At 36.5% G+C, this 19,541-nt stretch overlaps 3 protein-coding genes across 5 annotated transcripts; 2 read left to right on the top strand and 1 right to left on the bottom strand.

Moving 5' to 3' along the window:
• Nucleotides 1–9: 9 nt before the first annotated feature.
• LOC126799233 (protein THYLAKOID ASSEMBLY 8, chloroplastic) lies at nt 10–1,011 on the top strand. Its single transcript, XM_050526394.1, has one exon. It carries the CDS (start codon nt 11–13, stop codon nt 698–700), a length of 690 nt encoding a protein of 229 aa, XP_050382351.1. The 5' UTR covers nt 10; the 3' UTR covers nt 701–1,011.
• Nucleotides 824–4,881, bottom strand: LOC126799230 (peroxisome biogenesis protein 2). Its single transcript, XM_050526388.1, has 8 exons — nt 4,556–4,881; nt 4,172–4,285; nt 3,921–4,074; nt 3,223–3,359; nt 3,023–3,123; nt 2,517–2,634; nt 1,405–1,571; nt 824–1,139 (listed from the first exon to the last, which is right to left on the bottom strand). Exons 1-8 carry the CDS (start codon nt 4,670–4,672, stop codon nt 1,019–1,021), a joined length of 1,029 nt encoding a protein of 342 aa, XP_050382345.1. The 5' UTR covers nt 4,673–4,881; the 3' UTR covers nt 824–1,018.
• Nucleotides 4,882–15,913: 11,032 nt separating this feature from the next.
• LOC126799231 (transcription factor bHLH68-like) lies at nt 15,914–19,151 on the top strand. Of its 3 annotated transcripts, none has more exons than XM_050526391.1 (8): nt 15,914–16,237; nt 16,500–16,863; nt 17,006–17,083; nt 17,313–17,378; nt 17,583–17,648; nt 17,839–17,898; nt 18,468–18,515; nt 18,791–19,151. In XM_050526391.1, the coding sequence occupies exons 1-8, from the start codon at nt 16,077–16,079 to the stop codon at nt 18,929–18,931; spliced, it is 984 nt and encodes a 327-aa protein (XP_050382348.1). In that variant the 5' UTR covers nt 15,914–16,076; the 3' UTR covers nt 18,932–19,151. The 3 variants fall into 3 exon arrangements, with proteins under 3 accessions (XP_050382348.1, XP_050382347.1, XP_050382349.1); XM_050526390.1 differs by having other exon boundaries at nt 18,788–19,151; XM_050526392.1 differs by lacking the exons at nt 18,468–18,515; nt 18,791–19,151 and adding an exon at nt 18,117–18,143.
• The last annotated feature ends 390 nt before the right edge of the window (nt 19,152–19,541 follow it).

The raw sequence follows: 19,541 nt of genomic DNA, 5'->3' as shown, positions 1-19,541 counted from the left end.
CATCTCATCCATGGCGTCCTCTCTCCTCCCAAACCCGACCACCTTCCTCAAACCCGCCCGCTTTCTGCATTCCCCACCCGCCTCCACCGCCGCCCGCGTTTCCATACGCTGCGGCCCACGCGACAAGCGTGGACCCTTGGTCAAAGGCCGCGTCCTCAGCATCGAGGCCATCCAAGCCGTCCAAGCCCTCAAACGCGCCCAAAGATCCGACCCGAATGACCCCTCCCTCGTCTCCAAAACCCTCTCCCGCCTAATCAAGTCCGACCTCGTCGCCGCCCTCAAGGAGCTTCTACGGCAGGACCAGTGCCACCTCGCCCTGCAAGCCTTCTCCGCCCTCCGATCAGAATACCAGCCCGACGTCGCCGTCTACGCCGAGGTGGCTCTGGCGCTGGCCCGAAATGAATTGGGGGAGGAGATCGACGCGCTGGTTTGTGAGCTGGAGAAGGAGAGCGGGGGTCTCCAGTGGGGCAGTGATAAGGGGCTGATTAGGTTGATCAAGGCCGTCGTTGGCGCCGACCGGAGGGAATCGACGGTGAGGATTTACGAGATGTTGAAGAGGAATGGGTGGGGGAGTAGTGGTTTTGAAGCAGATGAGTACATGGTTAGGGTGTTGAGCAAGGGATTGAGGAAGCTTGGTGAAGCTGAGCTTGCTGATGAGGTTGATCTCAAATTTGGTCCACAACTATTAGTTCAATCTTGATCCTTTTCTGATGTATTAGTTTCCATTTTATATAAGAGAATTGGTTTACGCATATTTTCCTGTATCTATTAGGAAAACTCCGATCAATGTGTTCGTGGCCGGTGAAAAGAAATCATCTCATACAAGAATGAAGCTCTTTCTACTCAATAGATGAATGAATTATTCTACAAAGCATATATGATTGATGAATTTTTTTTCAATGTTACTTTCCCCCTAGGTGGTGCTTGTAGAGATTATAGGGAAAGAAAGTAAATGTCACTTTATTTTGTACTCTTTTTTGCTACTTCTATAAAATGCTTGCTTCTCCCTCTGCGATTATCATTGCTTTTGATTTGGATTGTTGGCCTGCCGTTGCATGGCGACGACTGGTTCATTGCATCTGGAACATCTGAAGGAAGGGACTGCCGCACACCTTGTTCTTAGGCAGTAGTAGCAGTATCTGCAAGCATGAAGAGCAATTATATGGCAAGGTGTAGACTTGTAGTATATAAATCATAAGTTGGTGAGCAACATGTTTGGCTGTTTTGTGAGCCAAATGTATCCAAGGTAGAGCAAAGTTTTGGTTCAACAATTTTATAGGCTCTATGAGATGTCTTATTCGTTGTACTTTTCTTCCAAGAACAAGTCATGGGAGTGATGAAATTAGTGTTCCTAGGTGTGGATAAGAGCACCAGTAGTAGGTCGAAATGAAGTAATTTACGTACCTGTGCTGACAGGGAAGAGCGCAAAATGGAACCGTTGGAGTAGCCTGGCAAATGGGACAAGCAGAGTCATCCTCTGTTGAACTTGAAGATTTATCCTTTGAAAACAGGCGAAGAAAGTTTTTCACGGATGTTGAGTTAAGAAGAGGAAGAAGCAACAATAACATCTCCTGCAATCAGCCAAAACCAATTTAAATTCATCTACATATTCCCCGTAACAACCATAGTTAAGTACAAGAACAGCCTCTGAGAAAAGCAAATCATGAGTTAAGGGATGATGATACAATTATTTAGGACCGAACCCTAAATATAGCAATTATATTGCTGTTTTCTGTTTTCAAATGTCATCCCATAGCAAGGCCATAATTTTGGATTATGCAATATGATCCATATATCGAAATCTAAAACCATTTTTTCCCAAAAATAAAATAAAAATCCTTATGATGCTTTTTTCTTTGTCAGAATGGGCATGAGCATTTACCTTGATGTTTAGTTTCATTATTCGAAACCATCCAGATATATGCCACAAACATAAAAACAGGAGTAGGAAAGGGCCTGAACCTGATGTAAACTTGTGTGGTTGCAACACAATCAATAAAATTTATATGTACAGCCATTACAAACCACATAGACAGGGTTCTATCCATAGAACTGCTTTCTTTAAACAAATTATATCATGCAAGAATGAATGTTTCCAACTCTTTGAATATCAAATTATACTGCAAATAAGAATTTATAAGTATAATCACCAAGAACACCACAAATTCTGAGGAACAGATGATGTTTGAAAACCAAGAGCATCTTCTGGTCAATGCTATTTGTTGTTTCTTGATTTCTAATTGGCGAAACCAGAACTTCAAATAATAGAAATGTTAAGGAACAATTTTAATATCATATTTACAGTTTGTCTGTGCAGAAAAAGCCCTCATCATGAAAATTGTCAAACATATTTTGGCTATTGCCCATCAAAGAATAAATTTACCATACAATTTCTTTCCATGCATGTCTTTAGAAATGGAAATGAACTAAAACTCCGAGATTTAAATCTGCTGTAAATTTTATTGACATCCTGACTACTAGTTTTGGCACTTTAGGTCAAGTACAAGAGAACATACCGAGAATTCATTCCATACTAACTGTCGATTCATGTACTCAAAGCTAACTGCTCGGTTCATAATAGGGCTCCCATAAACCAGCCTAGCTCTTAGAGCTCTTTCGATAATAGTCCTATACCTGCATCACAATATGCGAGTAAAAGTTTTAGTTCTACAAAGCTCATCATGACAAATATTGTTCTTGGATCACCATAAAAGCCTTTGCATAACAAGGGTCTCACATTATTTCAAATATCCAGTACAAATGCAGCTATAGCAACAGGATTGACCTATATACAATTGAATGTAAACAAATGGAGATCTAAATCAATAGATTCATGATGAGCTTTTGATTTTCATCCAACAGAATATACAATGTTGCAAATGCAGTGAACTTTATATATTCAGGAACTAAATAATAACTTACAACCCCAGATGCTGTGCACTTGTGTCTCTTAAACAAGCGGTTGATGTTAATATGGATGTTACATGTTTAGGGAACTCTAAGTCAAGACTAAATTACTTACCTTCCTGTATAGAGAAATAAAAGCAGGTTGCAAAATGAAGCAGCTTTATAAAGTCCTTCTATCCGCTGTATCATAATCCATGCTCCTCGTGCTAGTGACCTCTGTAAACAAAAACACAGAGAGCATTGTCTGTCTAGTTAGAGAATTCCTCCACATGTTTTATTGAGGGGCAGTGAAAGGACAGGAACACAAAACAGCACCTGTTCTGAATCGCCCCACCTACGGAAAGCAGAGAATGATTGTAATCGAGCCCAGATGTATTGACCACCGACAGTGGCAACACAATACCAAAGCTTTTGTGCAACTGTAAGTCCAGGTCCTTCCAATCCCGTCCTGACTGTAAAAAAAATATTTAAAAAATAACCAATAAAAACGAACTAAATGAAAAATTCAACAGTAGACTGCTGTCTTAGAAACAAAATAAACTCATATACCACTGTTGACAGCAAAAAACTTAAGGACATGCCTGTTCACCGAAATATCTAGTTTATATAAAAACTCCTTCTACCTCAGATATCTAGAATTTGCATATATTAGTTGCATAGGTGTAGATTATGCAATCTTTAAGAGAAAAATGATGATACTTGAAAATAGATTATCAAATGGAAGAAAGCTAACTTCTCTTATCTCTAAATCAAAATGTATTCCGTCATTCCATAGTGATTTATGGCCATTCTAGGATAAAATTTATACAGATAAAATTAGAAGGATTTATAATAAAAAGAGAAAAGCTTCACTTGTGGCACACTTAATGACAGCAGGCATATCAATCATGTAAAACTACAGTAGTTTAGAAAGGTCAGGTCTAAATTGTCTACTTTGTCGAACTAATTACATTAAAATGTCCGGTATCCTCAACCATCTTATATCCTAAGCAAGAAATGTAAGGGATGCTCACTTTTTCCTCTCGCTTCCAGAGCACGTTCGTCTCTATACCTCAGGTTCATGAGGGAAATTCCCGGAGTAGGCTTGTCTACCCAAATTGAGAACCGCCAGATAAGAAACTCGAGGAAAGCATCAAGTTCGGCTTCATATTGAAATAACATTCCTGGCTAAACCCAATAAAAATAACAGCTTTAGGATCCTCCAAACACCTTGGAACCTAAATTCTAAGACTTTTCACATATATCATAAAACCACAAGAGATACCTTCATCAAGGAGAAGACCTTAACTAACTGTTCTTTCAACATGGCAGACATTTCAATGTCCAGTCTTGCCGCATCGAATTGGTTTACCCTTGATATTGATATTGGGATTATTGACTGCAAAACGAAATCCTCAACAATAAGATAACCATGTTAAAAAGATTAACTTTAACTCAACATATCTGCTATTTGCAATCAAACTACTATTCAATCACTAAAACAGAAAACCCACTAGCATACTTGGCAATTCGATTACTTATACCACAATATATCAATAGAATCATAAAGATTGATGCAAAAAACAAGCTACCCTGATAGCCGAAATGGATAAAGTGAGAAAACTTGATAGCAATGAAGCAAGAATAGGGTTAGATGGGAAAGACAAACCTGGTGAGAGTGGGACTGAGAGAGTGAGAGGTGTTGCCATTCGGGAATCAAGGTCTTGTAAGCGTGAACCCAAGCGTCTTCTGCTGGCGGTCTAGAACTACTGCTTCTGCTGCTCATTGAATAGTTGAATTTTGAAGGGTTTAAGCTCCCTTCTTCGCGATTGGTGATCAAATTAGAATGAATTCGAGAATGGAATTTCGAAGAAAAGAGAGGGATTGAGGGGTTGGAGGTTGTTGGAGTGGGTTGTGTTCTCAAGAGCTTCTGGGGTGCAAAGTGCTGTTGCTTGCTCTCTCTAACCGCGGTAAAACCTGTGTTTCCTGTCGACAGGTTTGAATGGATATGACATAAACTGCTACGGTGCTACTTCTGCTGCATTTTTTACTTTAGTGGTTTTTTTACTCCAAAATCATGGGAAATATTAGAGTCGTGGGGCTTTGAGAACCTTTTCACTTAGGATGGAATGAGGGTGCGTGAGCGAATGAGGGTGCGTGAGCGAATGAGGACGTGTGAATTACGGATTACCAAGAGGAGAAATTATGATACTACCGCGAAGGACGTAAAATAAAAGGTAAATTATAAAATAGTATCATTTTTCGTTATAAATTAAAAAATAATATTTTAATTGATTAAAAATTAGAAAATAATCAAATAAGTTGGGAACAAAATTAAAAAATAATCATTTAAAAAATATTTTCCGGACAATTTTGCTTTTCTTCTTCATATTCTTCTTATTTTTCATTTTTCCTCTAATCCTGACCATAGTTTTACCGTTCAACGATGGATTTGAGAGTGGTTGGTATAGTTGGAAATATATCTCTTCTCTTTTTCATTTGACACCCGACCCACTCCGAACCGACTACCGTACATGGTGTAGCAACCCTCGCAAGGGGTTGCCATCGTCGATGGCAGTGCTCCAAGTAATTCCGGCGAAACTGAAGTTTAAGGTTCCATAATACTAGTTATTCTTTTCATTTTGAGCATATTCATACCAATCTCCTTTGAATTTTAACATCATTTCACATATTTATACATTTCATTTCGGCATGTTCTACAAACTGTCACACCCGCTGTCACACTACGTGTCACAACACCTGTCACACCCACTACCTATCACACCCGCTGTCACACCTCCTGTCACAACTCCTGTCACACTACCTATTACACTCACTGTCACATTACCTATAACACTGTTTTATGTGACTATATTATGAGAAGAAGAAGAAGAAGAATAATAATAATAATAATAATAATAATAATAATAATAATAATAACAAGAATGACTAGAAATAACGAACATTTGTTTATTGTTATGTGGTCTTGAACTTCTCAAATCAACTAATACGATTCACATATCGACACTCATGTTGTCGTACAGAACAACACCAATCACCCTACATGTTACATTGTTCGTCACACTACCTGTCACAGCACACAGTTAGGGTGGCGGGTAGTGTGATAGGTAATGTGACAGATAAAGTAACGGGTAAATTGATAGTCACACTACCAATCTTACTACTTGTCACACAAACATTGTTCATGAATTTAAACACATATTACAATGAGCCACCAAATACACATGGATTCATCATCATCATCATCATCCACCTACCCACCAAGCCACTCTTTCCAACCACTACTCATCTCCCCCTCGTAACTCCCACCTCTCTCTGTCTCTCTCTTCGAGGCCTTCACTTCTCTCTTTTCTGGGTCTTCAACCAAATATTGTTTCTACAATCGCCGCCATCACATGTAAACAATATGACTTCGACGTATGTGATATCCTCCTACACCGTGAATCCCAATTCCAGCTCCTCATCTTGTGATTCACATCGTCCTGGAGCATCTTCATCACCGTCGTCATAGTCTTCCAAAGCAAGAGTGTCGCATCTCTGCGCGAGAAAGAAAGTTGTGCGACTCCACTGAGGTAGCTCCGCCATCAACAACTCCTCCTTCATCCACGACTCCGATTTGGATCGACGAAGCTTTTCCTATTCGAGAGGAAGTTTCTGATGCGTCGCCGGTGCGGCTCTTCTAAATCTTCAACGGAATATCCAGGAATATGACGAAGACCTTCGATCTTCCCGGACTTTCCCGCCTCCATCTTCTTTTCCTACAACGACGTCAAGTTAAGTTTCTCGCTTGGCCACCCGCTCCGGTCTGATCTGGTTCAGATTGGTACTGTTGTGATGTCGTCGTCTTCGTTACTGGAGATCCTCGGTAGAGGAAGCCAGCGAAGGAGTAAGAAAAAAGCCTCATTTCTCTTTTTTTGGAGCAGTGACAGTACTGTAAATTTTTACTAAATTCGTGGGAAACTGTTTAAGAGATTTAATTAGATGATTTTATTCTAATTTTGTAATCTTGCTTGATTTTTTCTAATTTCATGTATCAAATGCGACTTATTTATAAGAAGCCCTAAAATAAAATGATGAGGATTTTTTTTGAGAAAATTTAAAAAAGAAATATATATATATATATATATATAATTAAAGTTTTACAAGCTTTACATGAAAAAAGTAACTCTAAGAGCATCTCCAAAAGCTATATCTTCTAAAACCCAAATAATCTCTATTATAGAGGAAAAACAAGAATTTTTAGCTCAAATAGCTCATCTAAACCGTCATCTATAATAGAGAATGGGAAAATAGAGAAACAAAATCTCTAGATTTGTAGAATTTTCAAAATCTCTATAGTTTTTAAAACAATCTTTAAACTTTATTTCTTACAAAACCAATTCACTATCCTTCCTAAAAAATAACAAAAAAAGGAATGTATTGTAGGAAATATGGAATTGGTCTCCTCATTTTATTGATACTTCCCTTTAAATAGGGGGTCAAAATTACAATAAAAGTAAATGGTAATTACAATAGTAATAAGACTACATAATGGTGATTGATCTGTTACGTCAGTGGATCATAAACGTCATTAACTCATTCCGTTATTTACTTTAACGAATGTACACTAATGATGTTTTTTTCTTCAACACTTCCCCTTGTGCCGACTTGAATATATAATGGTGCATAAGGTGTTGCCTCATTAAAAACCCTTTGTCAAGTAACAAAACCCAGTGAGAGAAAATAAAACTTTGGTCGAACGAAAAAAGAGCACAACGGACCTATTACATTTGAGATTAAAATATATGTGATAGACTCCACTTGATGTCTGCACCTCCCTCTGATCTTTACATTAATCATGGGAGCTTTGATAACTTTTGCATATTTACTTTAAACATATTTGGCGGCGACGTGGATAGTGTTCATTCTCACCATGTCGTTTTCTCTTTTCTGTATAAAGACTAAATAAGTCTAAACCTTTAGGTGTTGTTGTTGCGTGGACGCATAGCTATACAACGAATGAGAGGTCAAGTCTTGCATATCTTGTGTTCAATGCAATAATGCGTCTTTGCACTTATATAGAAAATCTCATTTTCCAACACTTATTCGTCATCTTCCATTTAGATGAAAACGGATCTATCTTTAAGAACTTGACTGACCATGGGAGTTATAGAAGTCTCATTTTTAACCTTTAGAGTGCTTAATGCCGATTGATGGTTAATGATCAATATTATAGTCCTCGAGATCCATATCGAGACAGTGTCTTCCCAAATATCTTTTTCATTCTCGACTTCGTATTTACAATACATGTTGACATCTCTTTAGTTCATTAAGAGACTATGTAAATCCATTAAACTCGCAATGACATAATTCATCTGATCCCTATTCCAAATAAAGTTTCAATTCCTTTTGTAGTGCTTCATGGTTTAGAGCCACTTCTTGAGTGGATGAAGTCGGTTCTAGGACTTCATGTATATATCTCTTAATATCGATCCTCATAGAGATATCTTATTTCACCATTCATAAGCTGCATTTATCAGTTTTTTCGGAAACTACCAAACTGATAAGGTAGTGGAGTGAAATGACATCCATTACGAGAATATCTCTTTGTGGTCCATAACAAAGGAATATCTCCTCGTAGTCAATTCCAGTGCGCTTGTGAGAGACTTTGCGCCATAAGATAAGTCTAAGTTATTATTTCTCATTACGCATTCTAACAAAGATATATGATAGGGTTTACACTTGCGGTGTCGACTTCACCTACCCAAATACTTATTTCTTTGTTAGTGAATATTGATTCATGCTCGATCGCTTCTTTCCATTAGGCCAAAATTACTACATTGTTATTTCTCAACGAAGCATGGTTCGATATCAAAACTCAATATCTTATATCCTCATGTGGTTTGTATTTGTAGAAATCCCTATATTTCCAAGGATTTGTTCTAACATCTGAGGCGTCCCCTAATGATAACCAAAATCCAGGAAATTCTCATGAGGCGGATTTGAGATTATGGATCAATAAATCTGATTGTGCCAAACTCGCTTTATTTCTTCAATTGAGTATATATCGAACCTAAGGTGGTATCCCCCTTCTTTCTTGGAGAGCCACGGCATGTGACACCATTTATGTCGCTTTATTGTGTCACCATGTGCCCAATTTCTCTTGGGCGGCGTTATGCCCTATTCTTAGGACATTTATCCTTGCAAGCATATTTGCAGCTGATTTGTGATCTTGTCACTTTGTGCAATAGTAAGGATCAAGATAAGACATAGTAGGGACAAACCACGATAATTCATATCGTTTCACTTGAACATTCTTTGTTCTTATCTTCCCTTAACAACGGGAAGACTGTCTCACTAAAGTGACATTCCGCATTGCTGGCGAAAAAAGAGATTGCCTATCAAGGTTTCGACATAGCTGACTATAGTTGGATGCTCATATCCAATGAGAATATGTATTCAAAATAATTGGTTTTACCATTATGCGATGTGGCATCGCAATTTGACACATTGGTTACTCCGGTTGGGCTCAAGGATTGTAGATACGTGTCAATCCCAGCGAGCTCAAGTATTTCAATCTTTCGATGTCATAGATTGTAATTTCGTTTACAATAATGATAGTGATGGCCGAGCATACATGAATAAGAGATGTTTGTAAATATTACATCACTCTAAACGGAAATATTGGTGCACATTACCACTATTAAGACTATTATTGCAGTCGTTTTCCATGAGACCAAGTGGAATTGTAACTAACATAAACAACATTTGTGTTAGTAGTGAATGGTGTGATGACACGTGACAAGCCTGTCGGCACCTCAACCAACACCATAAAATATTTGAGGTGTTCGCAAATTGGTTGAATCAATCCATATAATTTTTTTCGTTGGATTCAATCGACTGTATGAACATAATGAGAATGCATGTGTCCTTTGCATAAGATGGTCTCAATCCAAATTTCTTTACGTGATAGGCTTTGAATGATTAGATTTACATACATAATCACAATGGACATAAGAAGCTTAATATATAGTTAGTGCATATACTTGTGCATCAAACATTTGACAGTTCAGCCTCAAGGGGCTATGAAATATGGGGTTGAAATCACATCTTCAATTCCTCCATAAAATTATATTTTAAGGATTTTTACAGTTCTTTGTTTCTTTTGTTCTTTCTTCTATTTATCCAAAACATGAGTATCCGTATGACATTTCTTAAGTATACAGATACACATATCACAACTTAGGGTCCCAATGAGTGTGACAAAGCCAAAATATGTCAGAATCCCGAACTTCACTTTCTTTTGACGTTGTAAGATTCAATTTAGTAGTTGCATATATACTTGCTAACTGGACATATAAACTTCTCTGATACTCGGTTACTTCCGCAGTCATTACAGATAATGCAAATGAAGTCAACTGTAATCTCATTTATTCATTTCACATGAAAAGGTCGTTGACATAAATATTTAAAACATATGAGGGTCTGATCGTCTCTTGTGGGCTCTTGTTACATAAAGTGTCAATGAGGTATAAAACATAATTAAACATCGTAAATAAACCCAATTCTGTAGAGTAATTGGATAGAATCGTAAAACAATATCTTCATTATATAATGCATGTACATTGTGAATCCCGAAAGAGTATACATTAGCGATCGCTATTAATATTATTATTTATATCTACGGATATAGTCTTCAGTACTATTGCCGTGAGAATCGCATGATGCATTTCTTTACATTTAGTTATCCATGTCATACTAATCTTTTGTAAAGTTCTTTTACTTTATGCAGTACTTCGCAAAGTCAAAATTTTAAAATCGAACCACATATACCTTGATTAATATTCGAATATTCTCATCATTTCATTGAGAAAAATTCATGACCTTGGTTGTATGTCAACGGTTGCATCAAGGTCTTGTCCAATCCAAAGATACATCAATACCAAAGTTTAATGAAATTTTAGGCATATATAATAGCCATTACAATTATAGTTTGAAAAATTAGTGGCAGACTATAATCAAAGTCTGAAACATTTTGAATTAACTTAGATTTGTGTCGCTCTTAAAATTAAGGAGCTTTCTCTTTGTAATTTGATATTGAATATACTTTTTCAAATCGTCGTACTCTCATTATTCTATACGTTTTTTGTAATAAGACTCTTCATTGCTCATGTCATATCCCATATACCTTTTTGTCACTCGGTACATTGGTAGAAATTGTCATCGATAAGTTTGCATTAAACTACATGTTTATAGTAATTGCCTTTTTTTGCTTTGGGTTATTACTGTCTTATTATGCAAAATTTATTTTTGAGAAAATTTCTTTATCCTCAAAGACCTTACATTGTCATTCAATATGTTTGAAGTATGCTTCCAAGCTACATGCATGAAACATGTTTACATGATTCATCATGGTTAAGGCTTGACTGGCTCGCATGGGAGATTGGTACTCAAATTCTTTGGAGTGTAATATATATTGTGTCCAATTGTAGATAGAGTACGTGACTTATTAGTTTAGCAGCCTAAAACTCTAAATGGACATACACGAAAAACTAAACACACCAAGGTACATTATGGTCACTTTAGAGCTTTGTGAAGTTAAATCATCACAATAAAGATATACAATTTAATTAATTTCCAACAAAAATATAAATAAGATTGCAAGACCCTAGCAATTACAATGATCATATTTTTCGTTGCTTCGTGAAAATACTTTATCACAATAATATGTTTGTCCATTTTCATATAATGCTCATAAAATTTCATTATCATGGCTATGCTTATTTCATATAACATGCTAAATAAAATAATTATAAAAATTATATAGACTAGCATGTGCAACAAGTAGAGCATAGCATCTTACATGGTTAAGTAATTTACAAAACTAAGGCAATTATCGTACTCACAATCTCTATTCTAAATATCGGATATATCGGCCGATATATCGGTGATATTTAGAAAACGATATGATATCGCCATATCGGTTGGATATATCGGTCAATGGTCAAATATTGGTCAAACTCCGATATATCAGTTAAATATCGGTCAAACTTTGATTTTATTTTTATTTTTCAATTTTTGTTTAATTTTTTAATATTTATTTCCTCTCTTTTTAAAAAAAAGTTATATAATTTTTTCATTTTTTCATATATATTTTAAATTTATATATATTTTAAATATATATGATGAATTTTAAGCATCAATAATCATTCTTAAATACCTATTTTTATTATTAGTTGACGTTCGTGTACTTTAATTGTCACAAAATCAAGTATTTATTTTCTTTAGTTTACTTAGTACCGTTTTTTTAGTTTATTTGGTACATATTGAAGTATAATTTTATAAATTTTATTGAAAATAAGTAAATCCGATAAAACCGATATATATCGATATATCCCCGATATATCATTTTACACTCGACCGATACGATATTGATAAGCGATATTTAGACCAATACTCACAATGCATGCCAAATGTCATGTATAAATATAATGCTTAAAGTGTAAATCATGTGATTATGATTCAAATACATGCTACCCAATCAAATTAAAAAATAAATTTAAATTTGCATGGCATATAATATGTCACAATATTCAGAGACTACTTTGTTCACGTAACATGCATACTTTCATGTAAATGAATTAAATTTAATAACAGCGGCAATACTAGTTTAGATCTTACTTGCAAGTTTGCCAAATAAACTGCATATTAAACAATTCTTGATCTCACGATTCCATGTCACTCGTCACATTTGATGAATTACATACAAAAACAACGAAATTTATATGATTAATCACTTTAATCAGGATAAATTGAATTTAATTGTCCATAAAATGTAAATTATATTACTGTGAAACAATAAATTCTAAATAGTAAACTAATTATCTAGTAATTTCTAGAATTACCCTTCAAATTCTTTTATAAAAAGAGGTATATTCCATTTTACCATGGGTAAAGTCTATTTTATGTGGGGGGGGGGGGGGGGTCGAGCACATCCGGTTTGGATCGGGAGCTCTCGGCGGGTGGAGCTTGTAATTTGCAGATCGACCGGGGGCGCGGCAGTCGACGAATCATGAGCTGATCTCGATCTCCGATCTCGTTATCTCAGTGTGACATTCTGGATTGATGCAATCAGATCGGCATCGCATCAACAAGTTGAGGCCCAACCGTCGTTATATGTTATGCGTCGACTACACGTCGATTTGGGGTCGAGCGGGTTGGGCAGGCACATAGGTGTTCGACAATGTCATCGTCGTCGAGGGTTTTGTGCTTTGGGAGGCGTGTCGCACTCAAGAGACGCCGAGATCTGGGGCTTCAACGACCCTAACGTGGTTGCACACTGGGCTTGCAACCACATCGCCTATTCGATCTTGCCTGGGTAGAGGCATCATCGATGCATGGATGACTGGGGGGGGGTCATCATCGTCGTCGACCTCGGTTGTCGGAGGAGAGGAGGGGTGCCCAGATCAATTTTTTGAGTGCTCTAGGCATAAACAATTTCTGCTATTTTCTTGTCTTTTCTGCAAAAAAAGTTCTTTAACATAAGCTAGGGTTTTGGATTTTTTTAAAGCACATGGCTAGAACTACATGCTGATAACGTGTTGTACGAAATATGAAATTAGTCTCCTCATTTCATTGATACTCCCTTTTATATATGGGGTCAGAATTACAATATAAGTAAATGGTAATTACAATGGTAATAAGACTACATAATGGTGATTGATCTGTTACGTTTGTTGATTATAAACGTCATTAACTAATTCCGTTATTTATTTTAACGAAAACACACTAATGATATTTTTTCCTTCAACAAAATGATCTATGGTCTATCTTGATATAAATTATGCTATTACTCAATTTGATTTTCATCTAATTATATACATTTTCATTTAATTTATAAAATAGAATAGATGAGCTGTTGGAGTTGAGGTTTTTTTTTTTAGAGATTTGGTGTTTGCATCCTCTATAATAGAGAATTTTAAAAATAATTGTTGAAGATGCTCTAAATTATGGAAGGTTATCTTAGCAAACATGAAATATTACACACCCCTTCCTATCGAAATTTGAGATTACAATAAAGAAGAACATAAAGGATTCAACTGTAACCTAAATAATTTTAAGCGCAATTGATACTTTCTCACGACCAATCTCAAGAAGAAAATCGTTTTACTAAGCACTATATACCAAAACTGCAAGTATGACATTCAAAGACAACTCTTCCCATGTCATTATATTGGTAACAAGAACTAACCGATGATTAAATAGTCTATAAAGATGATATGCATCGTAAAAATGGCACACCTAATGACACGACGGACCACTCAAACTTACAAACATCGTTTTTGGGATTCATATCCAAGTGTAAGAAGAAACCAGTTTTGGTTGTAATTTATTTGTGTGAGAAGGACATGTAGATTTCTTATTCGAGTTCAGCTTCGTACGTGGAGGTCATGACACGGTGAGTGAGCGCACACGGTGAGTGAGCGCACAATGCAATTAATCGAAGTCGAATCAGGTTGATATCCTATCGAGGTGGCATCTTAAATCTATTAAGGCTGGGGTTTGTTTGACATCTCTTTGCAGTGGTGACGGGTCCAAGAATGAAGACCTCGAATGGAGGGAAGCGACGTTTGTTTCTCATGCAAAGCTCTACTTAGAAAATTGTTTATAGTTTTGATGCGTGGAGGGATACACCAAGAGATTAATGAGATTAGAGTTGTGTGGTTATTTTTCTGACCTCATTAATTCACCTATAAAAAAGAGTTGTGTGGTTATTTTTCTGTATATATATATATATATATATATTTCTTTCTTTTGGTTTTAATAGTGTAGATCGAACGTAGTTTTTGGATTTATCTTTCAATGTTTGTTGTACAGTTTGAACAATGAGTCTGCTTTGCAGTATTGCATTAGAGATTTTACATACATAACCTAACAATAGTTGGTTGTATGCTCTTGCAACTGGAATACATTATTTTTCTCTAAAGAAAAAAAAAGATAAAAAAAAAAGAACCTCGCTCTAGTAATAAATACTCGGAAAGGTAGCATTTTTCTTAACCAATGAGATGGAGTAAATATTTGGATGCCACAATTACAACTTAATTAAATCAATGAACTGGTCCGATGTCAACACATAATTAGGGTTGTTCCTCTGGAGGTGATTTTGGGGAGCATCATTGTATCTTCATGCATGGTTACCATCGGATTTGCACAATGATCATCCACTAGAGTGCAATATGTTCACAAGAAGAGGAGTCAGCGACGGATTCGGTTTCTCCACCACCATCGGTGCTTAATTACTGCTCCATTTCTCGTTCTCTTCAGGGCTGATGTACATTCAGCTGTATCTAGTGTCACTTGGATTGCCAATTAATCTACCTCTGTTTCTTGCTTAGTATGAAGTACGCTATTTGTGATTCTCGTCGATCCTCTTCAAGGGTAACATTCAGTAAAGAATGGTGTCACTTGGGATGCTAAATCTGCCTCTATTTTCTACCGTAAGTGTTCGATACACTTTTAGTTTCATTATTAATTGATTGACAGTTTTTTTCTACGCCACTTTAAATCGTAACAAATTTTTCCTGATTTTTCTTAACTATTGCATTATTATTTTGATCCTACAGTGAGTGAGCGATGCAATGAGTTGTGTTCGGACTTCTCTACCTTAATTAAGTCCTAATATGCAACCCTGATTAGGGGAAGTAAACCCCAGCTAGGAACAATTGATTCGTTTATAAGGGTCAGAAACGCTCCCACACATGCTAGCTTTTTGCTAGCACTTTCTTCAGAAAGCTAAAGCTGGAATAAAAAAAAATGTATTACTAAAATCTTGTTCCATTTGAAACATTAAGCTCAACCCACCTCGATCTCTATTAAGTTTTCTTTAGAGGCATAGACTCATAACCTTCCAATTAATTCAACCTCATTGGACAAAAGCAAAATAGTACGTATCCACAAAAGCTTCTAGCTAGCAAAGTTTTGTGTGGGTGCATATACAGGGTAGTATAAAAAAGTGAGAAAGAAAGCAAAAGAGAAAGGAAAGCGCAAAGCAAAGGAACCAAAGAAGAGGCCAGGAAAGGAGAGTTCTTTTTTGGTTTCCTTTGTGATCCTTTCGTTCAAAGCGCGCATGATGTTAGTGATCAGAAATAGAAGCTGGTTGTGTTTTTCATAAGTTGTCATAAGCGCAACAAATGATGGCTGGAAACCCTAACTGGTGGAGCATGCATCCGCCGTCATCTATCTTCCCTTCTCAATATGTGCTTGGATCTTCTAATTCACTCCCTCAGCTCAATTCCTTCGTCCCTGATCAGCCTAATCTCGAGCCTCCACAATCTTGGAGCCAATTACTTTTGTAACTCTCTCTCTCTCTCTGTTATTTGATGAGTTATTTCAGTTATCTGAGTGGTGGTACTTCCTACCCCATTTATCTGCTGGGTGTGTCAGTAAGTAGCATATATACTGATCGGCTGATCGCACATTCACACTCGCACTTTGGGTTTATTATATCTTGTGAATTGCTCAGTATTGACATATATATAGTCTGTGATCGACATGAGGTTGCAATATATGAAATCTCGTTTCTAGGATAATTAGGTGAATGTATTTGTTTTCAGGGGTGGATTGTCCGGAGAAGATCAAGATAACTATGGGAGTTTGAATCATTTTCCACCAAAAAGGATGGAGAATTGGGAGGATCATCAGCAAATATTGATTGCACAGTCGTATCCAAGGGTTAATCCTGCTGTTGATAGTAATATTATAAAGCAAGAAGATAATAATTCCCAGAGCAACCTGTGTGGTGGTGATGGAGGACATGAAGAATTCCGGGCACCTTATAATAATAGGCCATCTTGGTCAGCAGTGCAAATCAACATGCCAGTTTCATCCCCTAGGTCTTGTGTCACTAGTTTGAGTAGTAATAATATGTTGGACTTTTCCTATAACCAGAAGAACCAGCATGCAGATCACTCATCTGAGGTTAGTGATGACATTATTTTTATTTTTTCACGCCATTTAATTTTTAATTATGTAAGCACTAGGTGAATCTATCTGGGTTTTCTTATATTTTTCATACATACATATATATATATATATGCATATGTTGTTTTTGTACTTACAGTGCAATAGTAGTCCTCCCGCCGGCGGAGTGTGCAAGAAAGCTAGGGTTCAACCATCTGGAAGCCAACCCCCACTAAAGGTTAACAGAAATATCTCTCTCTCTCTCTCTCTCTCTCTCGCTCTCTGTGTAGGTCATTATATAATTAAGGTTAATTATGTCGATCAGTTTATTAACTGCAATTGCTGGTGCTCTTGCTCAAGTTGTCTAATTAGATTCTAAACTGATATGATCTATCGTCAGCATCCGAATTAAAAACATATATACTGCTCCTAATTTAGTTTTCCTCATATGTACTGTGCATTATCAGGTGAGAAAGGAGAAGCTAGGAGATAGAATAACTGCCCTTCACCAAATAGTTTCCCCATTCGGAAAGGTCCAGACCATCCTCCCTTCATCTAATTCATTTTGGTTATGCAGTTATGAACACCAGCAAGCATACTACTGATTTCAATTATCTTCTTTATTTCACTAGCTTGGATTCTCTTTTCACATCAAAGAGGTGGAGAAGCTAGAGATGCCAAATGTTTATGATTTATTTAGGTGTTGAGGTTTGTGCATGTGGTTTTCTCTTTTGCAGACTGACACTGCATCTGTCTTGTTAGAAGCCATTGGGTACATCAGATTCCTTCAGAGTCAAATTGAGGTGATGTTTCTATAAAATTGTATATAGAACTGTACTCTGCTACAGCTAGCAGCTCAGGATCACTACTCAGAAGCACGCACTTAAAGTTGGTTCAATAATTCATGCTTTCTCTTAAGAAAAGAAAAACATTCTTTTGTTATGAAAGTCATAAACTTTATATTCCTTTCCTCCTTCCTTTTGAACATTTCAGGCCCTCAGCTCCCCTTACTTGGGCAATGCCTCCAAAAACATGAGGAATAACCCCCACTCTGTAAGTACCCATACTTATGCAATATCAATCCGATCCCCATTTCCAAAGCATATATATAGATACTCTCTCTCTCTCTCTCTCTCTCTCTCTCTCTCTCTCTCCCTCTCTCTCTCTCGTACACACACACACAAAATTGTGGACAAGCTTAATTAATTAGTGTGTTGTTATAAGTAATTAGAGGATATAATTGATGAGAGAGATCAACTTAATCACCTTAGGTTCAAGGATAAAGGAATTGTGTATTTCCTGAAGACCCTGGTCATGTAAGCTTTATTGGATCCATCACCACCCACAAAAGCAAAGCACCATCTAGCTAGGGAGGCTTTGAATATAAAAAGATAGCATATATCTAATGAACCATTTTAATCACATATGATAAAGATCAAAGCACTATAGGAACAAGGTTCTCAGCTTTATACAAAACTTTAAATTATAAATTAAAATGGATTAATAGAAAAACAAAATCTGCTGCAAATGGGACTATCAATCTAATAGCTAGGATAGAATCAAACGGATGGTAAACATTGAAATATTTCGTACTGATATGTATTTGTTTTTTGCCCATATAGCTGTTGAATGACAATGGCAGTCTGAAAAGAAAAGGGGCTCCTAACCAGGTATATATTCCTTGGTCTCAAAGATCACTGGTTCTGTTTCTATTTATCCCCAGATTGCTTATAATATGCCATGCACTATTTACAATGAGGATCAACATCACCGGTCTAGGCTTTCTCTTAATCATCATCATACAATAATGATCGATATAAACAAATTAATTGTCGCACTAATGCCGTTATAGTTTTATCAGTTCAAATTTCCTCACTTTTGACATTCTAGCTAGAAATAAAAACTGATTAGTTTCGATCTATTATATGCTGTGGTTATAAAGCAGGATTCTCATCAAGATCATAAGACAAAGGATCTAAGAAGTAAAGGGTTGTGTTTGGTTCCTGTTTCTTGCACTCAGAATGTCGGGGGTGACATTAACATTGGAGCTGATTATTGGGCTCCGGCTTATGGGAGCGGGTTTTAGTTTGAAAGTGTAGATGCAGCATATATATATGTTTGTATGGCACGCTCCTTTTGTAGAATGAGATAACATAATGAGCAGTCACTCTGTTTCAACAATTAAGATTGATTGCTCATCATGCTATTTGCATTCTAAATTAGAAGCATAGTACACTGTTGCGCGCTAGCAAGTAATTTATTGTAGTACTTTAATTACTAATTAACTTAAATAAATTATTACGCTACGACTAGCTCTCTCTCTCTCTCTCTCTCTCTGTGGATGTTATCTAATTAGGTAAAATCTACTGAACAAGGAAAAAGATATATACATGCCTGGTAAAAAATCCACAGTACTAACAGATAACACATTATATGTTAAACTATACAGTATCGATCTGATTCTTTATCTAATGTTCACATGTAGGAATTACCGAATTAGGGTTTCGGTTGAAGAACTTAAGAGCTGGAACGTTGATATCTGGAACAACTGTCCTTGTATACTTTTGTCGACGCATGATGTACGTAGGGTTTCTAAAAAAATTCTGGGGGTTATGAGCTAACCGATCAAGAGCCTCGATCGATTTTGTATGGCAGGAGAGTCAAACGTTTTTCATCTCACTCATACGGTTTTAGAG

Source organism: Argentina anserina, chromosome 6 (genome assembly GCF_933775445.1).
Source record: "Argentina anserina chromosome 6, drPotAnse1.1, whole genome shotgun sequence".
Taxonomy (NCBI): Eukaryota; Viridiplantae; Streptophyta; class Magnoliopsida; order Rosales; family Rosaceae; genus Argentina; species Argentina anserina.
The sequence above is the reverse complement of the archived record's forward strand: the minus strand, read 5'-3'. Positions and strand labels throughout refer to the sequence as shown.

Bases quoted from the DNA above. Each gene is read 5' to 3' on its own strand.
- LOC126799231 (XM_050526390.1), top strand. From the start codon at position 16,077: ATGATGGCTGGAAACCCTAACTGGTGGAGCATGCATCCGCCGTCATCT. The intron at 16,864-17,005 runs GTTAGTGATGAC...TTGTACTTACAG, and splicing joins ATGCAGATCACTCATCTGAG to TGCAATAGTAGTCCTCCCGC. The intron at 17,649-17,838 runs GTGATGTTTCTA...TGAACATTTCAG, and splicing joins TCCTTCAGAGTCAAATTGAG to GCCCTCAGCTCCCCTTACTT.
- LOC126799230 (XM_050526388.1), bottom strand. From the start codon at position 4,672: ATGAGCAGCAGAAGCAGTAGTTCTAGACCGCCAGCAGAAGACGCTTGG. The intron at 4,286-4,555 runs GTTTGTCTTTCC...TTCGTTTTGCAG, and splicing joins CTCAGTCCCACTCTCACCAG to TCAATAATCCCAATATCAAT. The intron at 1,140-1,404 runs GTACGTAAATTA...TCATGCTTGCAG, and splicing joins GCTCTTCCCTGTCAGCACAG to ATACTGCTACTACTGCCTAA.
- LOC126799233 (XM_050526394.1), top strand. From the start codon at position 11: ATGGCGTCCTCTCTCCTCCCAAACCCGACCACCTTCCTCAAACCCGCC.